Here is a 24,952-nt window from a genome sequence, read left to right as displayed (position 1 = left end):
CAACGATGCTGCTCCTGTCAGATGTGACGGGTCTGGAGTAATTGCACCAAGAATGACAAGAAATCACTACAGACTTTATTGAAGACTAGAGCGGATAACAACTCTATTATTATTTAATTGTTTATTTATCTATTTATTACCAGTTATGACTTTTAGATCATTTAATTCTGTGTTTGTATGATTTGTGTAAATCGTGTATTTATTTAAAGTATCCTCCAGGCCACCCAAGAAGGATGGGCCCTGCTGAGTCTGGTTCCTCTCAAGGTTTCTTCCTGTAATTTTCAGGGAGTTTTTCCTTGCCACAGTCGCCCTCGGCTTGCTCAACAGGGGTTTTTGTATCTGTTTTTTAAACCCAATTTAAAACCAAATTTAAACCCATTCAGGACGTCTTTTTCTTAACAACGGGACTTTGCAAGGAGTTCTTGCTGGTAAATTGGCTTCACTTAATCATCTTCTGTACTCACTGGTAACTTCAGATGTTCCTTGATCTTTCTGGAGGTGATCATTGGCTGAACCTTTGCCATTTTGGCTATTCTTCGATCCAATTGAACAGTAGTTCCACGCTTCCTTCCGCGTCTTTCAGATTTTAGTTGTCACTTCAAGACATTTGAGATCATTTTAGCTAAGCAGCCTATAATTTGCTGCACTTCTCTGTATGTTTTTTCCCTCTACAATCAACTTTTTAATCAAAGTACGCTGTTCATCAGAACAATGTCTGGAACAACCCATTTTACCCAGTATTTCAAAAGGAAATGTGCTATGACCAACCTGTGCAACATTTGCCACCCTCCTACCTTAAATAAGGGCCAAAATTGACACCCGTTCTTCTGCAGAATGAATGACTTCACCAATTAAACTCCTCACTGCTATTATTTTGAACAACCCCCTTTCAATCAATGCTTCAATTACTCATAATGAGTGGGATGCATGTCCTAATTGTTGGGTTTTATTTGTTTTCATTACTCTACTACACTTTCAAGTAAAATTTGTGCTATGTAGAAATAGCATTTCTACTAAAAACAGTGATTTATCAGGTCAATGGTGTTGGACTGCAATTTTTTTGAACACCACTGTACAATGAACATCATGAAAAAGAGACAGAATAGTTTCCAGTTGCAAATGGTTCTGCTTCAAAGGTATAGACAAACAACAACATATTTAACCATCAAATTGTGAGCAAGTCGTTTAAGTGGTTAATTAGTAATTACAACAAATTTGTACATTTAGAAAAATGCTTGAACCTTCAGCACATTTGATAGGCCAGTTTGTCTTGGGACGTTGAACAGGATTGTTCCATCAATACCCACAGAGAATAGCACAGCTGATGAAATAGGTCCACATTCCACATGAGTTTGACACCTCTGCCTTATGTGGTTCATCAGTAGGGATGGTTCTCCAAACCCGTTGGGATATTAGGAGGCGTATAAACAAACTCAAGGCTATGACCGAAAGAGCTGATAGATACGTTTGGTTTCCCTGTTGCTCAAATGGTGGTTCCCAGTGGTTACTGTCCCCAAAATGTTGTAAATATGTCACATGGTTTTCGTTTTTTATGTTATGAGGGTGTGACGGGGTGGTGGACGGGGTTTAGTTAAAGTTGCTCGACAACGCCACCTAGGGGAATTTCACCCCAGGAATATTTATAACAGGCACTTAAGGCCCCGAAAGAAAGACACCCAGGTTCGAACACACTTGGAGACCAGAGACGTACTTCCAACACTTAATCAATTTTATTAACAATTGTTTACAAAAGTTTCCACACGGGACAAGCCACGTTCTGAGACAGACACAATTAGTATAAAATGATTAGCCACATCACATTTAATACTCTATAGGTCCATTTACAATTTATAAACAAGACTGAGGCAGGAAGGAACAGGGCTGAGGGCTTACCACGGCAGCGGAAAATATGGAAGTAAATGAATCTCCTACACTACACACCACAAACCTCAATAACACCCAACATGCTCTAGACTGCAGGGCAAGTGAAGAGGGTTCCACCACCAAAGTCCATTTGCCTCCTGCTTTGGCCCACAGCTCCTGTCCAGCCAGAGGAAAAGAAAAACAAATAATTATAAACACAACAGGTGGTGAAGGGGGGGAAACCAATGATAATTACTAGCTCAAGAGGCAAAGGACACTTATCTCTCTCACTTCTCTCTCTCAATGAGGTAAGCACAGGGTCCCTAGTCTCTTGCAGCCCCCTTACACCACACAAACAAAAGACAAAAATAGAACACATACAACAATACTCCAATAAAATAAACCATAAATCAAAATAAATGGAAACAATCATATAAACAAAATGTATTTATACAAAACAATAACTCAAAATACGACTCAGAAAAAACACTAAGTCCGACCAAACAGTAGTTTAGGCAAAACACCAATGCAGGCAAAACAGTCGCTCAGGCGATCCTAACCAGGATAAAGCAGTGGTAAAACAGACAAGTAAGGAACAATAAAGTGCACCCCGACCTTGATCAGTATTAATAAAGCTTAAGGAACGATTGTGAATGATTGTGTTGTAGATATCGGTGCGCACACTTTATTCCAGTAGGTGGCGCCAATAAACATGAACATAATAAATCAACCACCTCAATTCAAACAACAAGAAGAAGAAGCTTCCCAGCGGTTCATGTGTTTGTACTAAAGTGAATCATCTGTAAGTAAAATATTCATTTATTACTCTATAATTACTAGATTCATTCTAATTAATAATCACACCAGAGTTCATAATAAAATATCACTGTGAGGATTTGAGGAGCTTTAACTCTCTTCTAATTTAAACACAAACTGCTGCTTCTCCGCTAACTGTTAGCATCTCACATGATTCATCAACCGATTCATTTCAACCGATCCAACAAAATGAATTAATTGATCGAAACTGATTCCTATATCTATATATTGAAATGAATCGGTTGATGAATCATGTGAGATGCTAACAGTTAGCGGAGAAGCTAGCAGTTTGTGTATATGTATTTTCTCTCTCAAGTGTGTGACTTTCATATACGCAAACTGATAAACAAGTCGGTGTAGAACCTTAACTTTGAACAATTCTATATTACATCCATATGTTTTAGTGATAACAAAGCCTGTACATTTAGAGGGAAAATGTGATTGGTTACTTTTACTGTCATTTGAAATTTGTCCCTCATAGAATTTCTATTGTTCAGCCGCTGAATAATACAAGCAGCAGAAGAGGAACGTGTCACCACCATGGATCTACAAAATGAAACATGCCAGAGGAAACTAATAAAAAAGGAGGAGGATGAAGATGATGATTTCTTCTGTAAGTAAATATGGAGCAATATGACACTTTTCCACCTGACAGTGTGGTGCAGTCCAGTGTGGTGCAGTACAGTGTGGTGCAGTACAGTGTGGTACAGTACAGTGTGGTACAGTACAGTGTGGTACAGTACATTGGGGGTACAGTACAGTGTGGTGCAGTCCAGTGTGGTACAGTACAGTGTGGTACAGTACAGTCCAGTGTGGTACAGTACAGTGAGGTACAGTACAGTGAAGTACAGTACAGTGTGGTACAGTACAGTGAAGTACAGTACAGTGTGGTACAGTACAGTGAGGTACAGTACAGTGAAGTACAGTACAGTGTGGTACAGTACAGTGAAGTACAGTACAGTGTGGTGCAGTCCAGTGTGGTACAGTACAGTGTGGTACAGTACAGTCCAGTGTGGTACAGTACAGTGAGGTACAGTACAGTGAAGTACAGTACAGTGTGGTACAGTACAGTGAAGTACAGTGCAGTGTAGTACAGTACAGTGTGGTACAGTACAGTGTGGTTAGTATTGGAGTCACTAATCAGTAGAAATAATAAGAGAATGTGGATAGTGGGATTAGAACCTGTACTGTACCGTACTGTCCTGTGGAGAAGAGCTGCTCCACTCCAGTCTGGATTTAAGGTTTAAATCTAACTAGGATTTATTTGTGATTGGAAAATCAAACCCACAATTTTACATTTCCTTCAGCTGTTGAGTTTCTTCTTCACATATTGATGGAATTTCAGGTAAAATCCCTGTGGAACATGTCATCTCTGAGGAACTCTTCTCCCCAGTGGATCAACAGGATGGAGGTTTCCAGATGAAGCCGGTGAAGAAGGAAGAACCTGAAGATAAAGATGAACTCAGTAAGACTTTTTTATATTTTCTTTAATCTTTAATACAGATTCATTAATGTCTGAATTTCTTAAAGCATTTTTGCACCAGAAATATAAATTGAATCACCACCACCACTACTACCACCATCACTGCTACTACTACAACAACCCCAAATCATAAACATTTGGGACAGTATCAAAAATGCAAATAAAAATGCAGTGTTTCTTACATTTACTTTGAATTTCAGTTGCAGACAGGATGAACTTAAGGTAGTTCATGTTTTGTTTGGTCAGCTTCATTTCATTTGTTAATAAACATCCATCCATGTATTTCAGGCCTGCAACACCTTACAAAAACAGTTAGGGACAAATTAGGGTTAGTAATGAGGTAATAAAAACTAAATAATTATGCGATTTTAAACAGGTGATTACAGTGGATGCAGATTCTCACACATGCAGGCAGGTAGAACCACACAGACTGCAGCACACAGAGATCAACAGATGATTAATTAATGCCGGAAGCACACAACAACAAATACCCCCTGCTGACCCAACATAGAAATTCACCACTCTCAGAATCTGTGTCTCAGTGTCTGAAGAAATGAACAACACAATGGTTATGCACAGAGTAAAACGTTTAGTTTATTCTATGAAACAGGTTAGTATTTATAGCTGGTGTAGTAAAACCTGTTTACACAGGTGCTGTATTTAACTATTGCTGGGATGTGTAACCACAATATTGGGTAATTTACATACAGCATAATCAACAAAGGAAGGTGGAGTCATTTGGTTTGGAACATGAACCATCCACAAAGATGTGTATCCCCTCTTGCAGAGTAGTAGGTGACAAATCTGGTCTAATACTAGAAGATTCATGAATAATAGCCAAACAGTCAACCAACAGATGAGCTATTTTCAGAAACATAGAGATGGAAAGGCAAATCATACCTGGGCAATCCCAAAGCTGGGGCAGAGCAGAGAGCTGACTGAAGAACCTGGAATGGTGCTCTCCACTCTAACCTGGCAAAAAGATAAGTAGAGAAGCACCTATCACATGAAATGTGCATCAGGAACTCACTGCCTACAGTAATTTACCAGTCCCAGAAAACTGAGCATTGCACGTACAATCTTTGGCTTATGGATGTTGCTGATAAGTATTTCTTGCAGTGGAGAGACTTCTACAGCCTCTGTTGAGAGTAAAGCCAAGATATTGAACAGAGCCTTTGCAATACTGCAGTATGTGCAGTGATACCTTAAATCCACTTGGTGCTAGGTGTTGAAGAAGTAGTAGGGATGCTTGATGGCAGGTTTCTTCATCCTTGGCAGCAACCAGCAGGTTGTCAGCATAGGTGATAAGTGTAGAGCCTGCAGGTAAGATAAGGCCTTCCAAAGCATGTCTGACCACAGCAGAAAAAACTGCTGGACTGACAACGAACCCTGGTTTGCAGGTCCATGTGATTTTTTTTAAAGATAAAGACAAAGATAGGTTGTGTGTCAGGATGTACCAGAATAGAGAAAAAAGCAGTGTACTGTGTACTATTGGTAGGAGGCAGGTATAGATGTAAGTATTGTGACTACATCTGGTACCGCTGGAGCAATGGGAATAGTTAGATCATTGATTTTTTTTTCTCATATCTTGTGTAAACTTGTATGTGCCATCTGGCTTCAAAACTGGGTTCACAGGACTGTTATAGGCAGAAAGAGTAGGAACATTGATACCCTGAGCTAACAATGATAACATGACCGGTTGTATTTCGCTCTCCTTATCAGCAGACAGGGGATAATGCTTTATAAATACTGGCTCCCGCGTCTTCAAATGTGCTTGGTAAGGATTGCACGGAATAAGACCAGCCTCATTCTTGTGGGTGGCCCACAATGCAATAGGAACTGAGGACTTGTACATTCTGTGACTGTGATCATTTGAAACAGAGAAAACACAAGCCTCAGAATTAAAGGAAATAGTGACGCCAAGTTTGTGCATTAAATTGTGTCCCAACAAATGAGTTAGGAATGACCACAAAAAGAACAGGTAGCACCAGTGTCCACAGGAAAGTCATAAACTTTATCCTCTACCTGTAATGGTAAGGTAGAAAACTTGTCAGACAGGGAGGTGGTCAAGCAGGACTGATCTATTTGCACCTCAGGGTCTCTGATGTGTGGGCAGCTCTATCGTGAATTAGGAGGAGCTTTGGGAGTGACCTTGTACATCATTATTAGCATAGGAACCCACTGGGTGGAACCAGTTCACTGAGGGTTGTTTGAGAAAGAAACCTGCTGCTTCTGAGATGAAGCGCCCTTTTGTTTGATATTCTTATTTTTACCTTTGACCTGGTGGGGCTGCTTACCGTGTTCAAAAACGTTCACGCTGTTTTTATAACGCTCACATTCATAATGACCAGGTTTTTCCACAATAATAGCAATTACCCTTTTTACCATTCTTCCTGACCGTGCCCCATGAAGCATCCTGTACACAAGAAACAGACACAGCTGAGGGATTAGTACACTTAACAGGAAATGCTCCAGTACCTTTTAATTCATGCACACACTTCTGTAAGTACTCTATAGTCATTTCAGTTATGCCTGGTTGTAAATGCATAACCTGAGCATCATCTGCCTGCATATTATTCAAGCAAGTGTTGATAGCAAGACAGGAGTCAAAACTATATTCAAATATATCTGCTTCATCTTTTTAAGAAACTAACTACAAAATCACTTGGTGTTTCATTCTTTTCAGGTTTATAATTAGAAACAATATAACAGTAATCAGCAGATTTACTATTCCTAAATTTTAGGAATTTTTTAAATCTGACACTACAATTGGAATAATTTTAAATTAAGTGTTGTTGCTGGAAGTCACCTCTTTAAAAGGACAAGTATTGTTTACAATATATAAATCAAGATACAACTTAGGTTTTGTTGTTTGTATATGAGAAACATTCCCTACATTCTGTTCTCACTGTCTGACTTATAACAACAGACTGACCTCAAACCGGCACAGAATCTATATTCCTCTTATTCCCTACTTTTCTTTTTCCATCTTAAATGTATCCAAAATACTTTTGTTTTCCATCCAAAATCTAAACCACCTGTTAAAAATCCATAATTCCAATCAGGGTCTCCATATTTATCCACTATACACAGTGTAGCAGTTCACAAATATTTAAATTCAAAAGAACCCTGCCTTGGAAAAGTTCTACACCCTATGACTTTCAGCCATCCATACAAATGATCAATCTAACTTTGTCTTAATCGATCAAGCCATTGTTTAGGAGTTTCATGTGAATTTGGGACAATTACCGTTCTTAGAACCTTGGCACCCATTTTACAAAAGACAGGACAACAACAAAAAATTTTGAGGACTTCTCTCAGGGGAAATGTTCAAGAAATATCAAATATGCTAAAAATTGAGTACCAATAATGATTAAACAAATAATATTTAATGATACTTCTGGTGTAGAAGAGAGGAAACCTACAACAACAACAATAGTAAGTGATCCCAGACCAGAGTAATCAGATAGGTGAGAAAAATTACTTACCTGAACTGAGATTGCCCGCATTCTCCACCATTTGTTAGAACATCAACTTCTTTTTAATGACAAATCTTGCTGCTCAGATCTTCTACTCCAGTGTCATTTGTTGAATATGATAAAAGGATTAAAACCTTGACATATATTTCCAGACTCTGATGGTTAAAGTGGAATGGAATCACAGTGAGACACAAACACCTTTATGAAGGTGGGGTCTGATGTAGACTTGTCATATTTTAAGTGTGGGTATTTGTACTGGGTGTATTACTCTTATGTGAGCAGGAAATGAATAATTCTGGATGAATCAGGTTACAGTACTTTAGCACAGGATCTCAGTTTGGGTAAAAAAAACTTTTTAACATTTACTAACAATGTTTATTATTTATAATGTTAAATGTATTATGAATTATTCTTTCTGCTTCAGAAATGAACAAGGAATTCTCCTCGTGTCCACGTTCCTCTACAACCCAAAATCACCTCCACAATCACATCAAGAGCTGCAACCATGATGAATATGAGACTCTGGTGAAGATTAAGACTGAACATGAGGATCTGACGCCCACCAGAAGCTCCAGTAATCAGCAAACGTCCTCTGGTACTGTCAGCATTAACACCTCTTTCAGTCCCACACAGAAAGAAGGAAACGACTGCTTAGATTGTGGGAAGAGCTTTAGGTTCCAGAGTGAACTCAAAATACACCAGCGCATTCACACTGGAGAAAAACCATATCAGTGCTCACATTGTGGAAGAAGCTTTAATATACAGAAGAGTCTCAAAATACACCAGCGCATTCACACTGGAGAGAAACCATATCAGTGCTCACAGTGTGGGAAGAGTTTTAATCGACAGGGTAATCTCAAAATGCACCGGCGCATTCACACTGGAGAGAAACCATATCAGTGCTCACAATGTGGGAGGAGTTTTAATCAAGCATCTATTCTCAAAAAACACCAGCGCATTCACACTGGAGAGAAACCATATCAGTGCCCAGAGTGTGGGAAGAGTTTTAATCAACAGAGTCATCTCAAAATACACCAGCGCATTCACACTGGAGAGAAACCGTATCAGTGCTCACAATGTGGGAAAAGTTTTAATCAAGCGACTGTTCTCAAAAAACACCAGCGCATTCACACTGGAGAGAAACCGTATAAGTGCTCAGAGTGTGGGAAGACTTTTAATCAACAGAATTATCTCAAAATACACCAGCGCATTCACACTGGAGAGAAACCTTATCAGTGCTCACAATGTGGGAAGAGTTTTAATCAAGCGACTGTTCTAAAAATACACCAGCGCATTCACACTGGAGAGAAACCATATCAGTGCTCAGAGTGTGGGAAGAGTTTTAATCAACAGAGTTATCTCAAAATACACCAGCGCATTCACACTGGAGAGAAACCATATCAGTGCTCAGAGTGTGGGAAGAGTTTTAGTAGACAGAGTGATCTTAAACAACACCAGTGCATTCACTCTGGAGAAAAACCATATCAGTGCTCACAGTGTGGGAAAAGTTGTAATCGACTGAGTGATCTCAAAATACACCAGCACATTTACACTGGAGAGAAACCATATCAGTGCTCACAGTGTGGAAACTTCTTTGCTCATTTATCAGCATTTAAGACACATACATGTAACGCATGAAATTGTACCAAATAAACTTTTTTATACCACATTCTCTGAGTGAGTGTGTTTGAGTGAGAGGTCATGCTTATTATGAGCTTTTGAACCATTTTAACTTTTTGTGTTTAAAATGAGAGAAACTTTTGTAAAAATTTAATATTTATCTCAATAAATAATAAAATAAGTAACTTTGAATGACAGCTAATTAAAATGGGCAAAGGGGATCGAACCCAGGACCTTCTTGTTGTGAGGTGACAGTGCTACCCACTGAGCCACTGTGCCGCCCCAAAGAGGAATAACATGAGGAGAGAGGACAAAGCCTGAGAGTAATAAAGCTTGGAAAACTTGGATTAAACACAGAAACTTTCCTGTTTGTGAACACTCAGGGTAAAAATTAACTTATGATTTCAAATATTTAAACAGAAAGCAGTTAGCATTAGCCTGACAAGAGCTAATATTACTAATTTGCTATTTGTTTGATAACTGAGAGAGAATTATTGAAACATTGGCTGAAATGGCCGGTGAAGCAGCAGCAGTGAAGCCACGCTCCATTGATTACTTACTGTCCTTAATCTCCAGGTTTTCATAGCACTTCTGATTGGCTGAGAGGGGTCAGTCTCAGGATGATAGAGCCAAAATGAGGACATGAAGAAGAGGCACATTTGCAAGACTGTGGGCTGTTCAGGGGTTGCCTCACCTTGCTCTTCAGTCAAACCAACTATTGATTATGTTTTGTTTATTCATTTGTTAACTGTTTAGTTTACAAACTAACAGTTTAGTTAACTGTTTCGTTCATTTAGGGAGTTGGGTTTATTGTTGTATTTTGTTTTCTAGGGTTATTTTCATCCTAGCTCTCGTGGAAGACGGACGCACTTTTCCCTCCTCCTCCCTTATCTTCCCTGCTTGGCTTCTCCTGTATCGTCTTGTCTTGTCTACTCTGCTCTACAGAGATTTTTCTAGCACTGCTCCTCAAAGAACAAATTGTGGAATTGGTTAAATGGTCTCTGAATGCTATTGACACCATCTTCTCATCGAGAAGTTCGGGTTCGGGGGAACCCACATGCCCCGACGAAACGCAGATGGCAGGATACACGATGGACTCGTGGGGGAAGTGGAGGGTCGTGTGCCTGGCACCTCTTTCGTTGGAGGACGTAGAGGATGTTTATCTATTCGGAACTTTGATTGTGGGGGTTTTGCTGATTGGATTAGGCTTCGCCCTGATGTATCAGGAAATTAAAAGAGTTGGGTCAGTTGTCAAAGGTCCCCAGAAACTGCCCAATTTGATTGATATGGTGGGCAGAGCCGTTGGAACTCAGACTGTGAATATTAATCGCAATATGGATTTCATCTTGGAGAAACTTATGGCTTTGCGAAATGAGGTGAACCAGAGACGCATTAATTCTGAGAGTTCGTGTTAAAATTTTATAGTGCTCAGACAAAACAAAAGTCATTTCTGCTCTTGGCTCCCCTGTTATCAGCAACGGCCTAGCTGATAAGGAAATTCCTCCAGAGGACTTGTTGCTATGTACCTACCCGGCCTCCACTGACTGTTTTTTCATTCTGGGCAGTAAGAGATGTAAACAGCCATGTTATCGTGAACTTTGTACAGACTTTTTTTGTGCTGCAGGAATGGAATGACTGACAGACTCTTTCCCAATCCCAACCAACGTCTCCACTCTTAGCTTAATCCCACCAATACGGCAGGACGAGCTGCAGTGCGCGCCGACATATGGCTGCGAATCGCTGGATGGCTGCTTGTCGTAGTTGGTTACTTTTTCCTATCCCCACATCCCTAACCCGTGGCTCGTTGTGTGACTATGTTATGTTCTTATGTTTACATGTGCTTGTGTGCTGTTAGGGGCTTTTTTTCGTGCTCCTCAGGGAGCACAATCTGGTTGCTGTTTTTTTTTTATCTCATACTCTCTCCCAATGTGTTACCATTTCTTGTCTAACTATGTAAATTTCCCCATTGTGGGACTAATAAAGGATTATCTTATCTTATAGGGTTTCTAATTTAGCTGTTTTGTTTGTTGTGTTGGCCTTTGCTCACCCCTGAAGTTATTGTTGGTCATAATTCATAGTTTATTCTTTATTGTGTTTGTAATTACTTCACTTTATGCCAATGGCTACAGAAATGTTCTAAATAAATGCTTGATTTGCCATCTTATATTGAGTTTGGTCTGGTTGTTGAGGTTTGGTATAGGCACTTTTATGTTCAACTTCATTTATCATACCCTTTAATTTAATGAGGCCATAATACACCTCCACACCACTGTCACCCAAATCAAAGACAGTGTAGCTCCTGCAGACCTCCTGCAGCTTAACACCCCAACAAAAACAAACCACTCATTATGTAATTGTTAAGTCTTAGAACTGCTAAACATAGAAGATGGTTCATCATAACACTAAAATTTATTTCAGCTGGTTCTTAACAGAATGTTAACTTTCCTGTGTTAAGTGACCCTTGCTTAAAGAGAAAGAATCTTATGTACAACTTGATATTGATGAGGCAGGATGTAAGATCTTATCATGATAAGAACAGTCAGGTATTTATTGAAAGCATAAGTTGACCAGCCTCGGGTAGCTCAGGTTGGTGGTGGTATATTACATATCACTGCCCCTCTTTCATTAGCCGACGCCAGCAGCACAAAGCACAAGTAGGACACCAATGGCAGGCACGACAGCAGCTTGCTTACAGACATCTTAAATCCACAATCAGCCAAGTGACTTAGGAAGCTGATAGAAGCAGTTTTGCACAGTTCATGGTAGCAGGGCTGATGGATTATCTGATGGTATAATTAAACCAGCCAATGTCTATCTTTCTACTGTGCCAAGAACACAGGGAAAAATGGAGCCTTGTGGGATATGGGTCTAACTTGAAAGGTAAAGGCTCAAAGTGGTGCCAAGATGGATAAGCAGAAACACTAATAAGGTCATTAACTTTGCATAGGTCTTGTGTACACTGCCAACCCTTGCCACCTGAATTGACAATAAATTGGCAATGAATTAACGACAGGCTGAATGGCCTGTTCCTTTTTAATAGACTTTAAAAACAGTAATTAAAACTGTTTGCAAAAGACAGGATCGTTTGTTTCACTGCAGCCCTGTAGGGGGAGAACTGGACCAAAACAACCTCATCTTTATGAATCCCCCGAAAATGCTCCAGTATGTTGCTCAGTTCTACTAGAATTAAAAGCTCAGGTTAACATGTACAATGAACATCATGAAAAAGAGACAGAATAGTTTCCATTTGCAAATGGTTCTGCTTCAAAGGTATAGACAAACAACAACATATTTAACCATCAAATTGTGAGCAAAACGTTTAAATAAGAAAACGTTAGAAATTAAGAATAATGCTTGAACCTTCAGCACATTTGATAGGCCAGTTTGTCTTGGGATGTTGAACAGGATTGTTCCATCAATACCCACAGAGAATAGCACAGCTGATGAAATAGGTCCATTATAACCAGATTCCACATGAGTTTGACACCTCTGCCTTATGTGGTTCATCAGTAGGGATGGTTCTCCAAACCCGTTGGGATATTAGGAGGCGTATAAACAAACTCAAGGCTATCACTGAAAGAGCTGATAGATACGTTTGGTGGTTCAAATGGTGGTTCCCAGTGGTTACTGTCCCCAAAATGTTGTAAATATGTCACATGGTTTTCATTTTTTTATGTTATGAGGGTGTGGGTGTCTGTGTGGTTTACCTAATGAATCAGGCCCGCCGTGATCCTAACCAGGATAAAGCAGTAATAAAACAGGAACAATAAAGTGCACCCCGACCTTGATCAGTATTAATAAAGCTTAAGGAACGATTGTGAATGATTGTGTTGTAGATATCGGTGCGCACACTTTATTCCAGTAGGTGGCGCGAATAAACATGAGCATAATAAATCAACCACCTCAATTCAAACAAGAAGAAGAAGAAGAAGCTTCCCAGCGGTTCATGTGTTTGTACTAAAGTGAATCATCTGTAAGTAAAATATTCATTTATTACTCTATAATTACTAGATTTATTCTAATCAATAATCACACCAGAGTTCATAATAAAATATCACTGTGAGGATTTGAGAAGCTTTAACTCTCTTCTAATTTAACCACAAACTGCTAGCTTCTCCGCTAACTGTTAGCATCTCACATGATTCATCAACCGATTCATTTCAACCGATCCAACAAAATTCCAAAAAATATTTTTTTTACAATTTTCTTTGAAACACACGCGGTTCTTGAATGTTAATGAATGTTAGGCTTTACTGAAAAACAAGTAAAAACAATTGTGAGAGTGACCATTACAGATAATCACACAAGCTCTGTGTACAGTACACTTCACCCACTGATTCATTCTGTTCTTTTATACTCCTAAATAAACAGAATACACAGTTAAAGTCATGGTTATTGTTTACTTTATATTTATTCCTAACTCAAGTGTGTGACCTTCATGTGTAGAACCTTAACTTTGAACAATTCTATATTACATCCATATGTTTTAGTGATAACAAAGCCTGTACATTTAGAGGGAAGATGTGATTGGTTACTTTTACTGTCATTTGAAATTTGTCTCTCATAGAATTTCTATTGTTCAGCCGCTGAATAATACAAGCAGCAGAAGAGGAACGTGTCACCACCATGGATCTACAAAATGAAACATGCCAGAGGAAACTAATAAAAAAGGAGGAGGATGAAGATGATGATTTCTTCTGTAAGTAAATATGGAGCAATATGACACTTTTCCACCAGACAGTGTGGTGCAGTACAGTGTGGTACAGTACAGTGTGGTACAGTCCAGTGTGGTGCAGTACAGTATGGTACAGTACAGTGTGGTACAGTACAGTGTGGTACAGTACAATGTGGTACAGTACAGTGTGGTACAGTACAGTGTGGTACAGTACAGTGTGGTGCAGTACAGTGAAGTACAGTACAGTGAGGTACAGTACAGTGTGGTACAGTACAGTGTGGTACAGTACAGTGTGGTACAGTACAGTGTGGTACAGTACAGTGAAGTACAGTATGGTACAGTGTGGTGCAGTACAGTGTGGTACAGGACAGTGTGGTACAGGACAGTGTGGTGCAGTACAGTGAAGTACAGTATGGTACAGTGAAGTACAGTACAGTGAGGTACAGTACAGTGTGGTGCAGTACAGTGTGGTACAGGACAGTGTGGTGCAGTACAGTGAAGTACAGTACAGTGAGGTACAGTACAGTGTGGTGCAGTACAGTGTGGTACAGTACAGTGTGGTACAGTACAGTGTGGTACAGTACAGTGAAGTACAGTATGGTACAGTGAAGTACAGTACAGTGTGGTACAGTACAGTGTGGTTAGTATTGGGGTCACTAATCAGTAGAAATAATAAGAGAATGTGGATAGTGGGATTAGAACCTGTACTGTACCGTACTGTCCTGTGGAGAATTGCTGCTCCACTCCAGTCTGGATTTAAGGTTTAAATCTAACTAGGATTTATTTGTGATTGGAAAATCAAACCCACAATTTTACATTTCCTCCAGCTGTTGAGTTTCTTCTTCACATATTGATGGAATTTCAGGTAAAATCCCTGTGGAACATGTCATCTCTGAGGAACTCTTCTCCCCAGTGGATCAACAGGATGGAGGTTTCCAGATGAAGCCGGTGAAGAAGGAAGAACCTGAAGATACAGATGAACTCAGTAAGACATTTTTATATCTTCAGCAAAGTAAATCTTTAATACAGATTCATTAATGTGTGAATTTCTTAAAGCATTTTTGCACCAGAAATATAAATTGAATCACCACCACCACTACTACCACCATCACTGCTACTACTACAACAACCCCAAATCATAAACATTTGGGACAGTATGAAAAATGCAAATAAAAATGCAGTGTTTCTTACATTTACTTTGAATTTCAGTTGACTGCAGACAGAATGAACCCAAGAAAGTTCATGTTTTGTTTGGTCAGCTTCATTTCATTTGTTAATAAACATCCATCCATGTATTTCAGGCCTGCAACACCTTACAAAAACAGTTTGGGACAAATTATGGGATAATAATGAGGTAATAAAAACTAAATAATTATGCGATTTTAAACAGGTGATTACAGTGGATGCAGATTTTCACACATGCAGGCAGGTAGAACCACACAGACTGCAGCACACATACCCCTTTTCCACCGACGCAGCACGGAGCCCGTTCCGGTTCCCGAACTTGATTTTGAACCGGTTCCGCGTGTTTCCACCGGAAAAAAGAGGTTCCAGACAGTGAACTGGCGGGCCAATCTGGCACCACAGAATACTTAATTTTTCAGCCCGAACCGTTACGTCCGTCATGTTGTACAGCATAGCGCGTTAGCAACAATGCCGTCCGCTGGTGTCTCGTATGGAGCTTAATGCTGCATTTTTATCTTTTAAACTTCACCTGATTACATTTTGAGCCAGTTTGCCGCTGATATTTTCAAAGCGCCTTTAAAAAGGTGATTGTGTGATATTTGAGATAAAAGTGACCCGGACAGAACGAAAAACGCTTAACTTGAAAAATAAAGCATGAAGCTTTTTCATCTCCCCGAGCTGCATAAACACACGTGAAGTAAATCCAGCTAAACACGGATACACGTGGTATTTTAGACTGGATTTTATGTTTATTTCACACAGAGTTATGTTCATGTTGTGGAACTTTAATGACGTTTCACCGCTCAAGTTGAGCGCTGAGCAAATCGGCTATTTGCGCCGAGAGTCGCGGTGAAAGCGAAACGCAAAACTCCTCTCACGTCAATAAACTAAAGAAAACAACAACTGAGACAAACACGTCACGTCTTCTTATCACCGATAGTTATGCTTTTTACATAAAAACAAACATCTGTAACAGCAGCACAAGTGCTCGCACATAATCCACACGCTCCGCCATGATATTACTGCTCTTAACTCTTAGTAAGTAACGCCCACCGATGATGACGCTGCTTGGTTCTCAAAAACTGGTACAAACGCGCGTCGGTTCTCTACAGAACACCAACGTTCAGAGAAACCCAAACAGAACCGGTTCAAGAACCACAGTTTTTTTAATGGAAAAGGGGTAACAGAGATCAACAGGTGATTAATTAATGCCGGAAGCACACAACAACTAATACCCCCTGCTGACCCAACATAGAAATTCACCACTACCAGAATCTTAGTGTCTTAAAAAGAGAGATTACGGTGTGGATGAAAAAAAATAAAGAACACAATGGTTATGCACAGTCAGAGTAAAACGTCCAGTTTATTTTATGAAACAGGCTAATATTTATAGCTGGTGTAGTAAAACCTGTTTACACAGGTGCTGTAGTTAACTATTGCTGGGATGTGTAACTCTGTTAAACACAGCGGTCAAATTAAGGACAAGTGACCAAAAGTTTATGGACATCTTTATATTCTACCTATCAGTTCTATTCTCTCAGGCCTGATCTCAATAAGAAAATTGTTTCGGGGCCTGGGAATGTGATTCATAACAGAGTGTAGGAGGCAGGGTCCACATAGGAGATTACACAGCATGATTAGCAGAATGGGAATGAAGGAGTTATCCAGGGGTCAGCAAAAACAAGACCTCTGGAGGTATCAGACAGGTGTTGGATTGAGACTGGTATTGTGAACCTGCAGGGAAAGAGCACATGCAGTCGCACCCTTGCACACTAAATCACCAGGCTGATGAGGGTTATCTGATGGAATAGGCATTTTAGTTTGTTAATTACTTTGTTTCTTAGTTCCCTTTACCAACAGACAAAGAAGTGGTTTGCCAAAAATGACCTTGATTGGAGATGATTGAGGGTGATATCGAATGTGAAAATTTCAATGAACTTGCAGATATTTACATATTTTCTGAGTAGCCCTAGAAGCGATTGAAGTACCTTGGTCACTATCAAAGCACAGAGGAAGACCATATCTGGGAAAGATTTCTTGTGCTAATATCTTCACCATAGTCTCAGCCTTTTCTGTAGCAGTGGGAAAGGCTTCAACCCATCTGGAAAATCTATCCACAATAACCATTCAATACTTCATCTGTCCACAAGATTGCATGTGCATAAAGTCCATTTGCAAGTGTGTAAAAGGCTGTTCTGGTAAAGGTAAAAAATCATGTTTACCGCCTGTGGTTGTATTGTTCTGGCAAAAGTAAAACCTAAACTTAAAAGCAAATATGTGGATGAACTCACCGAATGCAAAACTGATGTTTAATTAGTTCTATTTCTCCCCTCTTTGATACATGCGTCACTTCATGAAAGTGTTGAACAAGAAATGGCATAACAGAGGAAGATAATGCAATATGTGAGCTAGAATCCCGAATAATGTTATCAGAGCCTGAAGAGCAGTTATGTTTGGCCTAAAAACTCAAGTCATCTTGTGTAGGGTGTGTCTGTAGGTAGGTAATATTCAAAAAGTGTGTCAAAAGTGGATGCTCCATTGGGGTAAATGTATCAGCAGAAAGAAAGGAGAGATTGTCTGCAACCAGCAGACCTTGAGCAGCCTGTTTGGCTGAAGCAGTGGCTTAAGTGTTGCCTTTGGCAATTTCAGAATTGGACGGGTCATGGTCCTTAACTTTGACAATAGCTAAATGTGAAGGCAGAATACAGGCCTGGATGAGGTCAAAAACTGACTGTGAATTGGCAATGGGCTTACCATCGGCAGGAACAAATCCTCTTTCCGACCATATTTTTCCAAAATTATGTGCAACCCCATATGCCTACCTTAGACGATAGTGCAGGCTTGTGTCAATGCAATGGGTTCAGCTACCTGTGCAGACTTGTAATGGAGAGATAAGGCCTCAACCACAATATTGGGTCATTTACATACAGCATAATCAACAAAGGAAGGTGGAGTCATTTGGTTTGGAACATGAACCATCCACAAAGATGTGTATCCCCTCTTGCAGAGTAGTAGGTGACAAATCTGGTCTAATACTAGAAGATTCATGAATAATAGCCAAACGGTCATGGTCAGGGTCCACTTCACTGCCAGAATGCTGCAGGAGGTCCTGAAGTGGCAGAGGACAGCGATTTAATGCTAAGATTTTCTGTGGAACACAGAATAACTTCATAGCCTGATCTACATTGTGCAGTCATACATTGTGTTCAGATGTTTTGTCAAATACCAAGAACTTGATGTGGTGTGTGCAGAATGAGCGTGTAAGATAGGACTATCTTCTGTACGTCCTGTACCATCATAGCACAAGTTGCAGTACCCCTGAGACAGGCTGGCATTCCTCGGACCACTCTATCCAAGACTTTGGACAGATATGCCACAGGTCTCAAACCTGGTCCACCATGTTCTTGTGCCAACACAGCGGAAACAGAGGAGCTATTTTCAGAAACATAGAAATGGAAAGGCAAATCATACCTGGGCAATCCCAGCGCTGGGGCAGAGCAGAGAGCTGACTAAAGAACCTGGATTGCTGCTGTTTTTTCCCCTAGTCCACTTTAACCTGGCAGAAAGATCAGTAGAGAAGCACCTATCACATAGAATGTGCATCAGGAACTCACTGCTTACAGTAATTCATCAATCCCAGAAAACTGAGCATACAGTCATTGGCTTAGGGATGTTGCTGTTAAGTCTTTCTTGCAATGGAGAGACTTCTACAGCCTCTGTTAAGAGTAAAGCCAAGATATTGAACAGAGCCTTTGCAATACTGCAGTTTGTGCAGTGATACCTTAAATCCACTTGGTGCTAGGTGTTGAAGAAGTAGTAGGGATGCTTGATGGCAGGTGTCTTCATCCTTGGCAGCAACCAGCAGGTTGTCAGCATAGGTGATAAGTGTAGAGCCTGCAGGTAAGATTAGGCCTTCCAAAGCATGTCTGACCACAGCAGAAAAAACTGGTCCATGTAAATTGGGATTTTTTAAAGACAAAGATAGGTTGTGTGTCAGGATGTACCAGAATAGAGAAAAAAGCAGAGCAAATATCAACAACTGTGTACTATTGGTAGGAGGCAGGTATAGATGTAAGTATTGTGACTACATCTGGTACCGCTGGAGCAATGGGAATAGATAGATCATTGATTTTTTTTTTCCATATCTTGTGTAAACCTGTATGTGCCATCTGGCTTCAAAACTGGGTTCACAGGATTGTTATAGGCAGAAAGAGTAGGAACATTGATACCCTGAGCTAACAATGATAACATGACCGGTTGTATTTCGCTCTCCTTATCAGCAGACAGGGGATAATGCTTTATAAATACTGGCTCCCGCGTCTTCAAATGTGCTTGGTAAGGATTGCAGTAGTCCACCGAGGGTTGTTTGAAGAAGGAGCTTGCTGCTTCTGAGATGGAGCACCCTTTTGTTTGCTATTCTTATTTTACCTTTGCCCTGGTGGAGCTGCTTACTATATTCAAACCTGTACCCTGTTCACGCTTTTTTATAATACTCACGTTCATAGTGACCAGGTTTTTCACAATAATAGCAATGACCCTTTTTACCATTCTTCCTGACTGTGCCCCATGAAGCATCCTGTACAAAAGAAACAGACACAGCTGAGGGATTAGTACACTTAACAGGAAATGCTCCAGTACCTTTTAATTCATGCACACACTTCTGTGCTACAACTACAAAATCATCAGATTTACTATTCCTAAATTTTAGGAAGTCCTAAACATTTTTTAAATCTGACACTACAATTGGAATAATTTTAAATTAAGTGTTGTTGCTGGAAGTCACCTTCTCTTTAAAAGGACAAGTATTGTTTACAATATATAAATCAAGATACAACTTAGGTTTTGTTGTTTGTATATGAGAAACATTCCCTACATTCTGTTCTCACTGTCTGACTTATAACAACAGACTGACCTCAAACCGGCACAGAATCTATATTCCTCTTATTCCCTACTTTTCTTTTTCCATCTTAAATTTATCCAAAATACTTTTGTTTTCCATCCAAAATTTAAACCACCTGTTATAAATCCATAATTCCAATCATGGTCTCCATATTTATCCACTATACACAGTGTAGCAGTTCACAAATATTTAAATTCAAAAGAACCCTGCCTTGGAAAAGTTCTAAACCCTATGACTTTCGGTCCATCCATACATATTATCAATCTAACTTTGTCCTAATCGATCAAGCCATTGTTTAGGAGTTTCATGTGAATTTGGGACAATTACCGTTCTTTAGGACAATTACCTTGGCACCCATTTTACAAAAGACAGGACAACAACAAAAAATTTTGAGGACTTCTCTCAGGGGAAATGTTCAAGAAATATCAAATATGCTAAAAATTTAGTACCAATAATGATTAAACAAATAATATTTAATGATACTTCTGGTGTAGAAGAGAGGAAACCTACAACAACAACAATAATAAGTGATCCCAGACCAGAGTAATCAGATAGCTGAGAAAAATTACTTACCTGAACTGAGATTGCCCGCATTCTCCACCATTTGTTAGAACATCAACTTCTTTTTAATGACAAATCTTGCTGCTCAGATCTTCTACTCCAGTGTCATTTGTTGAATATGATAAAAGGATTAAAACCTTGACATATATTTCCAGACTCTGATGGTTAAAGTGGAATGGAATCACAGTGAGACACAAACACCTTTATGAAGGTGGGGTCTGATGTAGACTTGTCATATTTTAAGTGTGGGTATTTGTACTGGGTGTATTACTCTTATGTGAGCAGGAAATGAATAATTCTGGATGAATCAGGTTACAGTACTTTAGCACAGGATCTCAGTTTGGGTAAAAAAAAACTTTTTAACATTTACTAACAATGTTTATTATTTATAATGTTAAAAAATGTGTTATGAATTTTATTCTTTCTGCTTCAGAACTGAACAAGGATTTTTCCTGCTCCTCGTGTCCACATTCCTCTACAACCCAAAATCACCTCCACAATCACATCAAGAGCTGCAACCATGATAAATATGAGACTCTGGTGAAGATTAAGACTGAACATGAGGATCTGACGCCCACCAGAAGCTCCAGTAATCAGCAAACGTCCTCTGGTACTGTCAGCATTAACACCTCTCTCAGTCCCACACAGAAAGAAAGAAAAGTCTGCTCACAGTGTGGGAAGAGCTTCAGGTTCCAGCGTGATCTCAAAAAACACCAGATCATTCACACTGGAGAGAAACCGTATCAGTGCTCACAGTGTGGGAAGAGTTTTAATACACAAGGTTATCTCAAAATACACCAGCGCATTCACACTGGAGAGAAACCATATCAGTGCTCACAATGTGGGAGACGTTTTAATGAAGCGACTGTTCTTAAAAAACACCAGCTCATTCACACTGGAGAGAAACCGTATCAGTGCTCACAGTGTGGGAAGAGTTTTAATCAAAAGAGTCATCTCACAATACACCACCGCATTCATACTGGAGAGAAACCGCATCAGTGCTCACAGTGTGGGCAGAGTTTTAATACACAGAGTAATTTCAAAATGCATCAGCGCATTCACACTGGGGAGAAACCACATCAGTGCTCACAGTGTGGCAAGAGTTTTAAAAGACAGAGTGTTCTCAAAATACACCAGCGCATTCACACTGGGGAGAAACCACATCAGTGCTCACATTGTGGAAAGAGTTTTAATACACAGGGTAATCTCAAAATACACCAGCGCATTCACACTGGAGAGAACCCATATCAGTGCTTACAGTGTGGAAAGAGTTTTAATACACAGGGTAATCTCAAAATACACCAGCGCATTCACACTGGAGAGAACCCATATCAGTGCTTACAGTGTGGAAAAAGTTTTAATACACAGGGTTATCTCAAAACCCACCAGCGCATTCACACTGGAGTGAAACCATATCAGTGCTCACAGTGTGGGAAAAGTTGTAATCAACTGAGTGATCTCAAAAAACACCAGCGCATCCACACTGGAGAGAAACCATATCAGTGCTCACAGTGTGGGAAAAGTTTTATTCAAAAGAGTGATCTCAAAAGACACCAGCGCATTCACACTGGAGAGAAATCACATCAGTGCTCACAGTGTGGGAAGAGTTTTAAAACACAGAATTATCTCAAAAGACACCAGCGCATTTACACTGAAGAGAAACCATATCAGTGCTCACAGTGTGGGAAAAGTTTTATTAAAAAGAGTGATCTCAAAAAACACCAGCGCATTCACACTGGAGAGAAACCATATCAGTGCTCACAGTGTGGGAAGAGTTTTAAAACACAGAATTATTTCAAAATACACCAGCGCATTCACACTGGAGAGAAATCATATTAGTGCTCACAGTGTGGGAACTGCTTTGGTCATTTATCAGCATTTAAGACACATACATGTAACGCATGAAATTGTACCAAATATACAAACTTTTTTATACCACATTCTCTTAGTGAGTGAGTGAGTTTGTGTGTGAGGACTTTTGATGTATTGGTGATTTATCCAGCTAACTGGCGGAAACATAATTTAGGACTGTTGGACATTTTTTTCCTTTCAAGGAACTTTAATAGCTGCTCTTTTCCTTTAAAATATTATGTGTACAAATGATCTTCCTTCCCACTTTTACAATGTCTTTAAACTTTACTTAATATCTAATCTAAACGGTTTTCTTATATATGTATATAATGTTGTGATTTCTGCATATTTTATTGGTTTGTATTAAATATACACTGGGAATGATGCAGGTTTATAATGAATGTGTAAATATCCAGATGTGTATCTAAATACTTCTTTTTATCTTTCGGAGGGTGTCAAACTAAATTTCGTTGTTAGATACAATAAAGGTTCTTCTTCCTCTTCTTCTAATAGTGATTGTAATAGTAAAAAAAAATACAGTGGGGCCAAAAAGTATTTAGTCAGCCACTGATTGTGCAAGTTCTCCTACTTAGAAAGATGAGAGAGGTCTGTAATTTTCATCATAGCTACACTTCCACTATGAGAGACAAAATGAGAAAAAAAAATCCAGGAAATCACATTGTAGGATTTTTAAAGAATTTATTTGTAAATTATGGTGGAAAATAAGTATTTGGTCAACACGGGCAATCGCTGGGCAACACGGACTTTCAACTCCCTCCACAAATTGGGGGTTGAGGTCTGGAGACTGGCTAGGCCACTCCAGGACCTTGAAATGCTTTTTACGGAGCCACTCCTTCGTTGCCCGAGCGATGTGTTTGGGATCATCGTCATGCTGGAAGACCCAGCCACGTTCCATCTTCAATGCTCTCACTGATGGAAGGAGGTTTTGGCTTAAAATCTCACGATACATGGCCCCGTTCATTCTTCCCTTAACACGGATCAGTCGTCCTGTCCCCTTTGCAGAAAAACAGCCCCAAAGCATGATGATCCACCCCCATGCTTCACAGTAGGTACGGTGTTCTTGGGTTCTTCTTCTTCCTCCAAACACGACGAGTTGAGTTTTTACCAAAAACTTCCATTTTGGTTTCATCTGACCACATGATATTCTCCCAATCCTCTTCTGGATCATCCATATGCTCTCTGGCAAACTTCAGACGGGCCTGGACATGTACTGGCTTAAGCAGGGGGACACGCCTGGCACTGCAGGATTTGAGTCCCTCTCGGCGTAGTGTGTTACTGATGGTAGCCTTTGTTACTTTGGTCCCAGCTCTCTGCAGGTCATTCATCAGGTCCCTCCGTGTAGTTCTGGGATTTTTGCTCACCGTTCTCATGATCATTTTGACCCCACGGGATGAGATCTTGCGTGGGGCCCCAGATCGAGGGAGATTATCAATGGTCTTGTATGTCTTCCATTTTCTTACAATTGCTCCCACAGTTGATTTATTCACACCAACCTGCTTGCCTATTGTAGATTCACTCTTCCCAGCCTGGTGCAGGTCTACAATTTTCTTCCTGGTGTCCTTCGACAGCTCTTTGGTCTTGGTCATGGTTGAGTTTGGAGTCTGACTGTTTGAGGCTGTGGACAGGTGTCTTTTATACAGATAACGAGGTCAAACAGGTCCCATTAATACAGGTAACGAGTGGAGGACAGAAGAGCTTCTTAAAGAAGAAGTTACAGGTCTGTGAGAGCCAGAAATCTTGCTTGTTTGTTATTGACCAAATACTTATTTTCCACCATAATTTACAAATAAATTCTTTAAAAATCCTACAATGTGATTTCCTGTATTTTTTTTTCTCATTTTGTCTCTCATAGTTGAAGTGTAGCTATGATGAAAATTACAGACCTCTCTCATCTTTCTAAGTAGGAGAACCTGCACAATCAGTGGCTGACTAAATACTTTTTGACCCCACTGTATATACAGTACTTTTTACTTTTAACCAAATATTTGATGTATTTTATAAATATAAATGATTTTCTGTTTTTATTATCTTCTCTATAAATCTGGCTGTAAAATAAATAAAATGTGTTTGGTGTTTTTCACTACAAGCTATTGTAAGTACTTGTGGGAAGATTTCTGATTGTAGGAAGTGCTGATTTAATATAAAACTAATAATTTAATTAAATTCTGCTTTAAAAGGAGAGTTAAAACTAAACAGGATCAAAAAATAGTTTCTGCTTCTATCTCTGATAATGACCCGGAAGTGTTGTTACAGGAAGCTGTGAGGTAAATGTTAATGTTCCCAATATGACTGACCACCCTGAATTGTATTAGCATACATGCTAAGTCTAAACTCTGTCATTGTAGCTCAATAAAAACCATTATTAGTTATCTGTCATCATATCTGAGGTAAATGTTAATGTTCCCAATATGACTGACCACACTGAATTGTATTAGCATACATGCTAAGTCTTAATTTTGTCAGTGTAGCTCAGTGGTTAAGGTACTGGACTAGTAAAC

At 39.6% G+C, this 24,952-nt stretch overlaps 1 protein-coding gene across 1 annotated transcript; it reads left to right on the top strand.

Moving 5' to 3' along the window:
- Positions 1–2,630: 2,630 nt before the first annotated feature.
- On the top strand, positions 2,631–9,310 carry LOC134312572 (zinc finger protein 501-like). Its single transcript, XM_062994611.1, has 4 exons — positions 2,631–2,665; positions 3,161–3,292; positions 4,025–4,144; positions 8,066–9,310. Exons 2-4 carry the CDS (start codon positions 3,220–3,222, stop codon positions 9,277–9,279), a joined length of 1,407 nt encoding a protein of 468 aa, XP_062850681.1. The 5' UTR covers positions 2,631–2,665; positions 3,161–3,219; the 3' UTR covers positions 9,280–9,310.
- Positions 9,311–24,952: the final 15,642 nt, after the last annotated feature.

Source organism: Trichomycterus rosablanca, chromosome 4, assembly GCF_030014385.1.
Source record: "Trichomycterus rosablanca isolate fTriRos1 chromosome 4, fTriRos1.hap1, whole genome shotgun sequence".
Taxonomy (NCBI): Eukaryota; Metazoa; Chordata; class Actinopteri; order Siluriformes; family Trichomycteridae; genus Trichomycterus; species Trichomycterus rosablanca.
The sequence above is the reverse complement of the archived record's forward strand: the minus strand, read 5'-3'. Positions and strand labels throughout refer to the sequence as shown.